Below are 14,122 nucleotides of genomic sequence, written 5' to 3' on the forward strand. Positions count from 1 at the left end.
CAGTCTGGAAACCAGATTAGAAGATGAAGGAATTTTCGAGAGCAATTTATGAATCTGGTGGCAATCCAATTTATATAAGTGGAAAGACTTGTATTAATCACCATGTACAATGGCTAGGGTTTGGAGTTGCACTTACAGAAAATATTGGTGTTTCCCTGTAGGAGGACTCAAAATTGTATAGCAGGCCTAGTAAGAGCACTGATGCAGAGTCTGGTGGGAGGAGCAGAGGTTACTGTCCTGGCTGCACAGAAGGAGAGAGCTTTGGTAAAGATGGCAAAATCTGGCACCACCTGGGTGCAATGAGGTCATTTGTCTAGGGACCAGCTTGTAAAAAGCTTGAGAACAAATATTGAGGGGAAGAAATGAAGCTGGTGCCAGCAGTGGCTTGAAATAAATGAGGCATAGAATGCTTTGAGAAGACTGCAGTGCCAGCAGCTGAATGGCCAATGTGGGTTCTTTCTGTTGATAGACAATGTGTCATTTAAGGATTGAAGTATGTAGGTCACTATCAAATGTGTTTGCAACAGGCAGAAGAAGTTACCTTGTTCATATTATTCTGGTTGGTTCCTATAAAAAGTTTTAATGCCATTGGGTTCTTACCAACGAGGAAATAGAACATTGTCCAGTAGCAGCTGTTGATGATATTTGATTAATATAGTAAGTTTGAAATTCCTGGTGTGAATGCTTCCTGCTCATGTGCTTCTATTTGGGCAAAACAAGATCAAGTGAGCTTTTTTGCATGGGTATTTTGATACTGCAAAGAGGCCAGATAAGAGTAGTTTTTTCTATGAATGCTGGCAAAATTTCATCTGAGCAGGTGGCAAAAATTTCTTACCAATGTCCCCAACAGAATAGCAGTAAGATTAAATTATTTCTGTGAACATCTTTGCTGCAATGCATCTAAGTTGTAAAAGGGAAAAGTTTAAGTAAACTTTCACAAATCACTGTCAGGAGCATGCACATCAAAGTACATTCATGGACACCTTAATTATAAAGGGATTAAAAGGAAACTTGGGTTTGTTGCTAACATTTTTGAATTCTAGTTATGTCTTAAAAATATTCCCTCTGGAATTTTGTCCACATATTGAATTCCGTAAGTTTCCTCTTAATTTATTCCTCTCTAAAGGCTGTGGCTGATGAAACAGCTGCACAAGTGGCTAAAAGACATCCTGTGTGCTAGAAGGTAACTGTGATTTCCAAGAGCTGGCCGTTGGCAACCACTCCTTCTGACAAAGCTGCATCTTCTCTCTCTGGCTGCTGTTCATACATGGAGATCTTGGGTAAAGTCAAGTAATGTGCTGGAGCTGAGGATTCAGAGCGCCTGTGCCTTCTGTTAACATGGGAGATGTTGTACAGCCAGCAAAAACAATGAGTGCAGTGCTTCACTGGGGTGGATGATAACGGTTTGTACTTGTGTTCACTGGGTTAAAATACAGCTGTTATTTAATGAAGCTGGCCAGGCTGCACACTGACCCCCATTAGGAGAAACATGCTTCACTGCCTTTCATGATGATCTGATTTGATTGTACTGGAGCTGCTACCCTGCTATCATTTTCTGTCAATTTTTGCTAGCCTGTTTGTTAAGCCAGGCATCATTTGTGTTGATTTGATAACAGGTTTCAATCACTGATAATAAAACTTTTCTGTGACAGATGACCTCAGATCCATATCTCCTGCACAGTGTTGGCTGTAAGTAGAAAATTGGGACTGACACTTGGCTTTTTCAGTTTTTTCTGTCTAATTTAACAGCCAATGCAAAAATAACAATCAAAACAGCTTAATATTTTTAAATTAAGAGTTGAATTTTTTAAATGTTAGTCAGTAGTTCTTGCATAGCTTGTTTCCCTTTTCTCTTCAAAGTGTGGTGCATCCTGTCACAGATGAGAGGTAAAATAAAGTTTGGGGGGTTTTTTTAAGTATTTATTTTAATTGATTAATTCTGGTTATTGTAAAGAGGTTGATTTAGGCCTTACTTCAGGGCTTTACAAAAGGAAAGAATAAGGATCTAGGACTGGGAGAAACTGCTTCCTATTCACTCACAAATATTAACTTGTATGTTTTTTGAGGAGTTAATTAAACTGAGAATATATTGTTCCTATCATTGAACTGCATAGTGCTTGTAAAAACAAGCACTGAAGGACTGTACTCGTACATAAACCACAGAAAACAGGGTGAAATGGAATTGTCCAGAGACTAAGAAATGCTGAAAAATAAACACGTGTCATTAAACACTAAGTGCAATATGCATCTTTCTTTTTTCATTTTTATTAAACATGAAACATTATCTTCATGTGTGTTAATATCTGTTAGTTGCCTTTTGTGACTCTGACTTGTGCTTTTGAAAAAAATAAATCTCTCCTCAGCGTGGTGAATGATTATTTTAAAATACTTTATTTTGGTTTAACAGTGTTTTGGCTCCTGGCAATACTTTGTTGGTATGAAGTGTCTGGTGACCTGGGTGAAAGCCTCAGTGCAGGACTAAAGAATACTTTTACAGAAGCTTTAACATGAGGTGCTGCACAGACTGACCTTGGGGAGCCTCCTTAGAAAATCCTGTCCTGCTGAAGACAAGTAAAGCGCTCCTGTGCTCCTGGCAACATGTCACTGGATGAGCTTACAATTCCCTGGACAGTGCCCTTCATACCTGCTTAAGGTCAGCCCTGACTCAGTCAGATCATTGGGCAAGATGATAATTGTAATTCCCTTCCAACTGAAATAGTTTATGCTATGTATTTGTACGGAAGTGTATTTGCACTTCAGCCTTTAAAACAGTGAGGTGCTTAAAAAATATCCTCCTACTTTATTCTTCTGTGCTTTATGTGTGAAGTGGGAGCACTGGAACATTCCAGATTTACTGTGTGGGGAATTAACTTTTGTCAGTGATGATAGATAAACATAATTTTGCACTGTTTTAGTCTCGCAACTCAGCTGTTCCCCTATCTGGCTGCCTAACTAGGAGCATTCTGCTCTGAGGTTTATAACTTGTAACCCCATGTTCATTAATGAAGTTCATTGGCCCATAGCATAAACACCGTGTGCTTTTAATACTTGGTGTGATTACTGCTGATTTGAATGTTTTAGAAGTGGCAGAAGCTAGTTAGTTCTTCAATCTTTGATCTTTTGCTGTCCTCTTAAAGACTCCTGAGGTTTCTTTAATCCACAAGCTTACTTAGCCAGGAGAATATCTTGTCTTTGTTCAAACTGCCTGTTGCATAAGGACCCAGTGGCTTTTTGTTTCTTTTATTTGTACTGCTTGCAGGTGCTTTTTCTATCTTTACATTCCCACAGGCAGTGTAAAAATGATAATAATCACAAAGCTCATATAAAGGAATTTATCACTCTCTTTCCTAGTGGTTCATCAATGCTCCACTGGGACCTCTGTGGGCACAAGTGCCAAAAAACCCAGCAGAAACATGAGGTTGCTGCCTGCAGGGTCAAGGGAAGTTTGTAAAGCACTTTGTATTGCTGTTATGTGGATGAAAGGAGACAGACTTCCCAGGTATATCAAGATAATACACCTCTTCAGTCCTACATTAACTGTATTATTTAGCAAAGACACAGAATGATTTCTATTGTAGTGAAGCTTCTCTTGCTTACCTGAGCTTAGTTCTTCCAGACTTTCTTCCCCCTTTTTCCCATTGTTTTACCACCTAAATAGTTATCTTGGGGTATGAAATGCAGGTGCATGTGCAAAACTTTTTCATGAGGCTTGCTGACTAATCAAAATGTTTTTATCTAGCCATTTTTAATCTACACAAACTTCAAGAGCAAATACCTTGTTTTTCAGTAAAGGCACATACAAGAAAACATCCTAGATTCTGAAAGAGGTTGTGCAAAGTAATCCTGTAGCCAGCAGGGGACTGTAGAACCATGCATCACACAGTTATGCAAAAATGTTCTGTCACAAAGGGTAGGGGAAAAACCCATGTACCAAACTATGTAGTCGAGATAGTCTCTTAAATATGGTAAAATACTGAAAAGGGAGGGCTCTTTTCATTGTTTCTTTCTCATTAAGGAATTTAATTTGCCTCAGGTTCCCCTTGTCGATGAAAATCTATGGGAATTTTGTTTACATTTTGAAGCACATTGCCAAGAACAGTACTTCATATGGTAAATATACTGAACCTTTTGGGGGAATGACAACACTACAGAAATGGTGGCGCATTCCCTAAAGGAAAACATACTTCATTTGTAATGAACATTATGTCTGCAGAAACTAATGGCGCAACCTCGTATTCAGCTTATGTAAAATAAAACAGGCCCATATGTTGCTGCTTTTAGGGTTTGGGTGTTTAAATTAAATGTTGTTTAATGAATATTCAAGTCCATTTGCTCAGAAGCTGTGCACAGCGGAGCATCTTCTTCTCTGTCTTTGGTCTTACCTAGAGTATTAAGCCATTACAAGAGGGTGCTAAAGCTGAGGCATCTGTTTCTAACTAAAACTCGGGTATATAAAACACCAGAGCAGATGAGAGGGTAAAAGAAAGACATACAGTAAGAGGATCATATTATTTTTTGTTTTGTAATTAAGACTGAGGATGGTTTGATATACATGGCATCCTCTAAGAAATGGGAACATTCACTGTGCTATTACAGCAGCTGCAGTTTGGGTATGTTATTGTGGCTTATTTCTCTCCACTCCCGCTTCCTACTGGAGCTCATTCAACTTGTGTACGTGTGAGCAGATACCTGAGCTGTGCTGGGATGCCTCAGCAAACTGCTTTCCAGGGATATTTGTTTCTGTGTGGGGCTTTAGGGCTCGGGGTCTCCATGCCTGGAGTGGGCACGGTGACTAGAGGCACTCCATAAAAGATGGAGCTCCCATACTGGCACTAACAAGGTCTCACCTTTGATCATCTATCCCCTGCTCAAAGTCAAGTAGAAATACTAGTAGTCTGGCAGAATTCCTCTGGAAGGCAGATCTGTCCTTTTGACTGCCCTGAAATGCATCAGGCATTTATTAAAGGTGAGGACTTACAGTAATTTCACGATTATAAGCCGCACTGAGTATAAGCCGCACTTCCGGGTGTTGGCAACTTTTCCTTCTTTGTCCATACGTAAGCCCCACCTGATTATAAGCCCCACGTTACAATACAGAGTGTGATAAAAGGTATCTAGCCTATCACCATCTGTTGAGGGTGGGGGCAGTGATCCTTATCTCAACGGCAGATATTCTGCTAATGGGCCAGCCATTGAAACCAGGCAGGGCATTGTTCTTTATCTTTTCACACCCCATCCTTCCTCCAGAGAGTCATTTTCTGCTAATGGCCATTGAGTCCCACTGTGTGACTGATAAAATTACTGCATCCCATTGAAAGTTGCTCCAGCCAGGGGGAAGAGCCCAACATTTCTTGCCAAGATAAAAACAGAGGTTTTGGGACACTAAGGGAGCCCCTTTCTCCACTGGACTCCAGAGGAAAACCGGATTTTTCCACATCACCACTGGACCTTTAGAGGGAAACTGCACCTTGTACAGGAGCACTGCTCCAACTGAACCACATCTGTCACTGCAGGAGGATGCAGCCACCATGGAATGGGACTGCTGCCAACACCCTGCCTGACGGGGTGTCAGGTTGTACTCTGACTTTGTCAGGGTTTGGAGTTTGTTTCTTTGTAGTACTGTATTTCTATTTTAATTTCCCTAGAAAAGAACTGTTATTCCTAATTCCCATATCTTTGGCTGAAAACCCCTTGATTTCAAAATTATAATAATTAATTATTATAGATAATGCATTATGGGTAGGGGCAGGGGCTGCAATGCATTATGGGTAGGGGCGGGGGCCGCAATGCATTATGGGATTGGGCATGGCCGCAATGGATTATGGTAGGGGCAGGGCCGCAGTGAATTATGGGTGGGGGCCGCAGTGCATTATGGGTGGGGGTGGGGCCGCAATGCATTATGGGTAGGGGCGGGGCCGCAATGCATTATGGAATTGGGACTGTGGATTTTTTGGGGGGGGGGGGGGGTGGGGAGGGATCGGGGTGAATATTTGGCGGGGCTCTGAGGGCGTCCCCACTCAGATTTTGTGCACTTTTGTGCACGAGGGACGTTTTTAAGGTGCCACCGCACGCAAGTAATTATCGCTAATGAGCCCACGTTAATCAGTGGTGCTGCCCCGCCCCCCAGTCCTCCCCCCATGGCGCCGAGGTCAAAGGCTCCGCCCTTTCTTCTTCTTCCCTCCCTCCCCCACCGCTCCTCCTCCTTCTCCTGTCCCAGTGAGACCCCTCCTAGGGCAGCCCCAAAACCGCCGCGTTGTACCCCAAAACTGCCCGCCTGGCCGAGGGGATCCCCGTGTGGGGAGGGGTCCCGTTTTTGGAAGGTCCCGTTTTTTGGGAGAAGTCCCTATTTTTGGGGAGGGGTCCCAGCCTTGTCCAAGCCCCTCAGGCACTTCACGCACACCCTGGTGCGGGCGCTGCCCCACCCCGCGGGGGAATCTGGAGGGGGCTTGGGGGGTGGGGTCAGCAGAGGGATGGCACTGCTGACCTTGCTGGGACCCCCCTGCAGCGAGGAGGAACTGGGTGAAATGGGGAGGAGGCTTGGGGGGCGTTTGGGTGGTGGTATTATCGGGGGGGTATCACCAGGGGGGCAAGGGGAGGGAGTTTGGGGGCATGGGACCACCGGGGAAACACCGGGTGGGGTTGGAATACTGGGGGGACGGGGGGTGGTTCCTGGAGCTGCTTTGGGACCCCGAGGATGGGGAGGGGGGTTAGAATTTGGGGGGCGTTATTTTGGGGGTCCTGAGTGCTGGGGGGGGCGTTCTGACATCCCCTGAGCCCCGCCCCTTCCCCCATCCCCCCTATTTTTGGATCCCACATTTCAGGGGTGGTTGGGCTGCACTGGGGGGCTCTGGGGGGTCTCTGTGGGTTCTGGGGGGGGGGTCGTGCCCGGTGTCCCCCCCCATGACCCTCTGTCCCCATCCCCAGCTCAGGGAGCTCTGTGGGTCTGGGGGTCTCTGTGGATTCGTGCCCACTGTCCCCCCCACTGTGACGCCCTCGTGACCCCTCTGTCCCCCTCCCCAGCTCGGGGGGCTCTGGAGGATCTCTGTGTGTTCTGGGGGGTTGTGCCCACTGTCCCCCTCCGTGACCCCCCCCCATGTCCCCTCCTTGACCCCCCCGTCACCCCCTGCCCCCCCTGAACTCGGGGGGCTCCGGGAGGTGCTGGAGCAGCTCCAGCTCCGGGCGCTGTCAGTGACGGACGAGGAGGCGGCACTGGACCAGTGCTGGACCGGGACACGTTCTGTTCACCGGTGAGTCTGGGACCCCCGGGAACCCCCCCTGACCCTCCAGGGGGTCCCAACCGCCCCCTGCCGTCCCCAGGCCGGGAATTTTTTGTGGGAATCTCGCCCTGGACCAACCCACGAGGGGCTGAGTTGAGGGGCTGAGGCCGTGGCCAACGCCTTCAGGGTGAGACCCCCGGGGAGGTTTAGGGTGAGATCCCCTGGGGGGGTTGGGGGGGCTCTGGGTGGGGTTTGGAGGGAATTTTGGAGGGAATTTGGGGGTTCAGACCTGCAGTGGGTTTGGGGGAATCTTGGGGGAAATTCAAGGGGCTTTGGAGAATTTTGGGGGCAATTTGGGGGTAATTTGGGGGGGTTTGGGGGCAGTTTTCGGGGGCTCTGGGTGGTTCAGACACCCAAGAAATTTTGGGGTTCAGAGCCCTGGGGGGTTTGGGGCAATTTGGGGGGGCTTTGGGGGAATTTGGGGGGGCTTTGGGGGAAAAATTTGGGGCACTTCGGGAGGAATTTGGGGGCACTTTGGGAGGGCTTTGGGGGAAAAATTTGGGGCACTTTGTGGGGAATTTTGGGGGGCTTTGGGGAAAAATTTTGGGGGGCTTTGGGGAAAATTTTGGGGGGGCTTTGTAAGGGAGTCTTTTTTGGTTTTTTGGGGTTTTTTTTTTGGGGGGGGGTGTTTCCTCGGTGTCTGCAGCAGTTCCAGGAGGGTTTCTGGGGGTCCTGACCCCCCCACACGCCCCCTCCCCAGGACTTCACGGTGTCCAGGGTGCCCGTGGAGGGCGGGGGGCACCTCAAGGGCTCCCTGAGCATGGCTGACCCCCAGACCATCGCCCACGGCTGCAGTCACGGTGCCCAGTGGGCCCTCAGTGTGGGGAGGGGCTTCGGGGGGAGGGGGGGAATCCCAGTTTGGGGAGGGGGCTCCCGGAATTTGGGGAGGGGTCAGCTGGGAGCTGCACATGGCGAACCACAGAGCCGCGGATGAAGCGGGTCTTGACCGACAGCTAGGCAGGGGGAGACCCCACCCAAGGGGGCCCCAAAAAACCCAGTGAGACCCCAAAAATCCGGGTGAGACCCCCTCCCCAAAAGTCTGCTGAGACCCCTAAAAATCTGCTGGGATACCCAAAACCACAATGAGACCCCCAAATTCCCCCCAAAATCCCACTGAGACACCCCCAAAAACCCCCTGAGACCCCCGAACGGCCCCCAAAAACTCACTGAAACCCTCTGAGAACCTCAAAAACCCCCCTGAGCCCCCCATCCCGCACCATGTGCGGGTATTCTCGGGGTCCATGACGCTGATGTCCATCAATTTGATGTTCAGGTACTGGGGAGAGAGCAAGGGGCGGGTCAGAGGGGTCTGAAAACCCCCATTGACCCCCCCGGGACCCCCCACTCACCTGATCCACCGAGTGCAGCGTCCCACAGATGCTGGGGAGAGACACGGGGGCATTTGAGGAGGGGTCTCAGAGGGGCCCTCACAGAGACCCCGCCTGCCCAGCAATCACCGCACAGAGATCCTGACCAATCCCCGGCACTCCCAAAATCCCCCCTGACAATTCCAGACCCAGAGACTCATTCCCATCCCCACTGTGGGTTGAACCCCTGCACTTATCTGTCAGAGATCAAGGTATTAGAATCCAGGTCAGGTGAGAAGAGCTGTTCCACTCTCTGGGAAACTCCTGCCATCACTGGGTTGTTGTCTCTTAGCCAACTACAATAAAGAAAACCAGGCATCAGTGCATTCTCTCAGTAGCGTACAAGCCAAACCCTGATAATTTCACCACTCACCATCTCCCAAGAATGCCCGGAGCCTCAGGTCACATCCTTCAGCTGCTCTCAGAGGCTGACACTGTCCTAGCAGGGTAGGCCTGGCTTAAGAAGAGACGAGGTGATGTGGCATGGCTGAAACTTGGCTGGATCTACGCTTGTTCTCCCAAACTCCCGGACACCTCCTTTGTCCATGGACCATTACGAGCTGGGTGCGGCCCGAGGAGCTTTCTTTAGCATGATAATGGGAAGAAATGCTACAGCGAGAAAGAGTAGGGGAACAAAGCCCCCAACCCCCAAAACCAGGGCAGCACCAGAAAACAACGTGGGAAAGGCAAAATGAGTGTGTTTTCTGCCAGAAAATGAGTAATAATATTAATCAGAACTTCTGGAGAAATTTAGGAACATCACTTTCATGTGATAAATACAGGCCATGCCCGTCCTTCCAGCCCAGGTGAAAACAGGAAGGAAAACTACAGCAAAAGCAGAGGCTCTTATTTGGATGTATTTCCTAAAGGCTCTGTACTGTACCCTGCCCAGCTCAGGAGCTGAACTGCTCTCGCAGGACACAGTGTCTGAAGGAACGCTGCAGCTGTGACATTAAAGCCACCAAAACCAATGACTAAATAGAAACAGATCCTTACCTGGTTCGATGCCCCCATCTCTGGCTCGTGCTCACGGGGGTTCCCTGCTCCAGCACACAGCCCCTGAGACCTGGACTAAGGCGTTGCCCTACCAAGCAGAAGACAAGGGTTTAACAAAGCTTTGGACACATTCTGTCGTCAGAGTGGTTTGACAAAACATCCATCAATGTGGATCTTTAATAAGGACAGCTTGTACCTAGGCTTGCAATGGACTTTTGTATGTTATTACTGCAAAGTCTGTTTGAACTTATTTTGATATTGAAAGTGTTTAAACAAGACTTACCGTGAGCTCTGCACCCTGCCCTGCTCCAAGGCCTAAGGGACAGCTGGATATCCTCACACCCATCCAGGCTGAGGCAGCTCTCACATAGGCAGAGTGGTTTGTTGCTTCTCGCAACCGAGTTCTAACACCGGAGGGCTTCGGTCAAGGACATCCCGTCCCAGGGGCAATGAAGCACAGGCACCAACGTGGTGGATGCAACAAAAGCCAATTTATTATTAGTGCATTAGTCTTATATACTATAGATGCTTATGCTTATTTTTAGACAGTACATATAAGGTAATATGTTCTATGATTGGTTACGTGTGTTTTGCTGACCGCTGCCTCGCCTTGCACTTTTTAGTGCTTATGTTTGCACTTTTTCCCTATCGCGAGCTTTCCGTAACAACGCGAGATCTTCCGAGCGCCGATCCCTACATCTCCCCCTCCCCATGACTTAAGATGTCGTGATAGGCAGGAAGCGGTGCTCAGTTTGATGCAGTTGTTGTTGAAGTGTTTCACGCTGTTGTTGGACGCCGGATGAGGCAGCTGAGACGCGGACACTTAAGGCAGACTGTAATCGCTGCAACGATAAATGCTACAGTTACTGTAATAAACTCCTTCTAATTTAACTATGTTATAAATTCTTATATGGAACTAGTAAGCTCTCTAAATATTTTGCTTCTGCTTTGCACAGTTATTTGTCTGATATTGTTCAGAAGCTTGATTACAAGGGCGTTTCCTGCTTTACATTATATAATTTCTCACGCTTCTGTTAGCTGCTAGCATGGCTGGTTTTTGGTTATCAAACATAGAGATAATCATACGCTGTAGGCAACTGATTATACAAGGCAGTAAGAGCATTGCTACTAAAACTACAATTAAAACGATTATTCCACCTTTCATGATGTCTCTCAGCCAAGGGCCTATGCCTAAGTTCTTAAGCCATCCGTCCAACCCTAGACTATCATCTATTTGCAATTGTTGAGTGAGCTGACTTAAGGTTTGCAACTGCTTATGTATGGATACAGAATGATCGGACAAATTCATACAACACATACCTTCAAATTCTTCACAACCATGGCCTTGGGCTAATAAGAGAAAATCAATGGCAGCTCTATTTTGAAGAGTGGCATGTCTTACAGAATCTACATCAATTAACAAATCACTTATAGCTCGCGACATGGCATTAGTTTGTTTAGCTAACCAACAACCTAGCTTGTTAAGCTGTGCCAGCGCTCCGGCTGATGCAACGCCTGGAGCTAAAAAGGAGGCTGCAATAATTTCTCCTGGTGACCAAAACTTTACATTATCCTGGCATTTGCTAATAAAACTGTGTACACTGCGTCCCATTCGCCTACTGGAGTAATACCTGGACATGTTTAGAATCATGGATGTGTTGGGTGTCAATAAGGACAATCTACCTATCGAGCAAGGACCTCCTCTAAGTTTTGAGGGAATACCTGGCCAAGCTCGATCACCACAAATCAAAAATAGGCCGCTAGGCAAAGAGAAAGGATGATCAGAGGATCGTGAGTGTTGCTTGGCAGTATATTGGCACCACTCAGATGCATTCCTATAAACTGGAAGGCTTGAATTCACAACTGTTGCACTAATGTTCTTTACCTTTTCATTGGTCCACTTAAAGTATAAACAACTGTCCATTTTTACAGATCCTAACAGTTCTAATTCTTGAGGCTCGGCAGGAGCAACGGGGAGATATGGCACCCAAAAATCCCATAGCTCAACTACTCTATTTGGCTTATTAGCATTGCATGCGGGAGTGCTGTTTGAACAATACGGTTTGTCGCCATGAAGAACACAAAAGTACGGCAGGAGTGGACAAGGCCAGACATCTGTCGGCAAACCTACAAGGCATGTGGAGAAGGGGTTACCAGGTGACGAAAGAGCAAGGCAAATGGATTCCTGATTTGTAAGATTAGCTAGAGTAACCCAAATGTTAGTCTTAGGTTGAGGTGGAACATATATAGCTACGATAGTCATTATGCTCACGAAATATAAGCTTCTAAACAGATTAAGATACATTTTTGCTGGTGCGGCAGGCTAATAGAGATAAAGCAATTCCTTTTCCTGCAGTGCGTAATTAGCTAGGCATTAGTATTTACACAGCAACACCTTGTCTTTTTGGCAAGGCAATATTCACCATACAGACAACAAAGTAGCTACAGCCGGTGATCCACTGTGCTTCTTCACACGTCCTGTTGCTGGTCGTCTGCTTCTTTCACTACTTCGGTACCTGTGGAAATATTGATCTGAGACAAATCAGGTTTAATCCACTTTACTGGGACCCATTTGATGGGCCCTCCCTCTTCAAGTTCCACGGCTGCATACCCACGTCCCTGTGTAATCAAAACCCATCCTTTTTGCCATACCCTCGTTGCCGCAGCCGAAACAGGTCAGAGGCTGTGCCCTAGCGAGCAAAGCTGCGGTTTGTGTCAAGTCCTCATGGCGTTGGACATTAGCAACATGTTTTACGAGATCTGCTACCCCCGCCTCCCGTGGTGCTGTTGCTAGGATTCGCCTAGTGGGCGCATTTGCTTGCTGTTTCATGCAATCTATTAGGATAGCAGTCTTTGAGGCAGCAGGCAGATTAGCGGCATTTTCGACCGCTACACTTAATCGGTCCACAAAGTTAGTAAAGGTCTCAGTAGGACCTTGCTGGATGCGCGTCCATGGCGCAGTGGGTTCTACCTCTGCAGTTATTTCATTAACTAATTGCTGTAACTGCTGCAGGTTCATCTGCACTTTGTGGTCATTAACTTGCGCCTTCCCGGCCCGAGAGGTCCCCCCAAGCCGACCAGGCTCCCGACCCGGTTTCCGGCTTCCGACCGCTGCCGCGTCTCCCCCCTCTTCTGTCCCCCACGCAGCCGCAAGCTGCTCGGAGAGCTCCTCAACCTCCTCTGCAATGTCAGGATGCTTATCAGGGGCCCGCCACTGGTTCCCCTTTCCTGGGCGCAGCACTTCCCTCTCGCGCCATCTTTGCCTATCTGCTCCTCGTCCAGCTTCCGGACTGGCTATTTCTGCTGCCATCTCCAACGGATCCTCCGGGGCTTTCATTGCTAGCCCAGGCAACCATTCCTCTGGGTCCACAAACTGTGGTGGCGCGGATGGCAACGGAGCTGGCGAGGGAGCAGGCTGCGTGGACCGTGCTTTACGCTCTGCCTCCCGCAAATCGTCCCAGGGGTACTGCGGAGGGTTCAACCTCTTTCCAGTTACCGGATATGCTTTCTTTATACATCCCAGACACGACCCTTCAGACATTGGTTTCATAATCCCACAAGTCAAGCACACACGAGCCATTATCTCTTCCTGCACTTGCTTTTCTTCCCCTTTTTCCTCTTGTGCTGTCAGAATTTCAGAGTCCGAGCCTTCCTGTTTTGGCTCTATTTCTAATTCACCTTTTTCTACTTGCGTTTCCTGCTCCTCAGTGAACGGGAGGCGACCTTGGCAGTCCAACCCCAGTGCCTTGCGTGCCGCCCACATAGTCTCCTTTTCCTCCATACCCCGCTTCAGCAGCTGCAAGATTGTGCCCCACACTTTCAGATGTTTGGCTGATTTGGTAGCCATCGCATGCTCCGCCAGCGCTTGCGTGCATGCCCCCCATCCTTCCGGGCCAAAAATATCCCGCGGATGGGTTATCGCTCCATCTTTCAGGAGCCACTCGAGACACCCTTGTATATCTTTCGCTTTCACTGAAAGCTTTCCGTCTCGAGCCAACCGGATGAGAATCTGACTCACCCCTTCCATGGATCCGGATCCCCCCTCGACCGCCCGCGGTCCACCGATAGCTGCTCCGGTTCTCGGCCGGCATACGCCTCCTCACACGGGGCACCACTTGTTGCTTCTCGCAACCGAGTTCTAACACCGGAGGGCTTCGGTCAAGGACATCCCGTCCCAGGGGCAATGAAGCACAGGCACCAACGTGGTGGATGCAACAAAAGCCAATTTATTATTAGTGCATTAGTCTTATATACTATAGATGCTTATGCTTATTTTTAGACAGTACATATAAGGTAATATGTTCTATGATTGGTTACGTGTGTTTCGCTGACCGCTGCCTCGCCTTGCACTTTTTAGTGCTTATGTTTGCACTTTTTCCCTATCGCGAGCTTTCCGTAACAACGCGAGATCTTCCGAGCGCCGATCCCTACAGTGGTTATAAAAGCATCCCCAGATTCATCAACTGAAAATCAGATTTTCTG

General features: G+C 48.0%; 1 protein-coding gene across 1 annotated transcript; it reads right to left on the minus strand.

Moving 5' to 3' along the window:
• Nucleotides 1–10,112: 10,112 nt before the first annotated feature.
• LOC116999793 lies at nt 10,113–13,652 on the minus strand. Its single transcript, XM_033066769.1, has 2 exons — nt 10,961–13,652; nt 10,113–10,482 (listed from the first exon to the last, which is right to left on the minus strand). The coding sequence occupies exon 1, from the start codon at nt 13,485–13,487 to the stop codon at nt 12,231–12,233; it is 1,257 nt and encodes a 418-aa protein (XP_032922660.1). The 5' UTR covers nt 13,488–13,652; the 3' UTR covers nt 10,113–10,482; nt 10,961–12,230.
• Between the last annotated feature and the right edge of the window lie 470 nt (nt 13,653–14,122).

Source organism: Catharus ustulatus, chromosome 8, assembly GCF_009819885.2.
Source record: "Catharus ustulatus isolate bCatUst1 chromosome 8, bCatUst1.pri.v2, whole genome shotgun sequence".
NCBI classification, from domain to species: domain Eukaryota; kingdom Metazoa; phylum Chordata; class Aves; order Passeriformes; family Turdidae; genus Catharus; species Catharus ustulatus.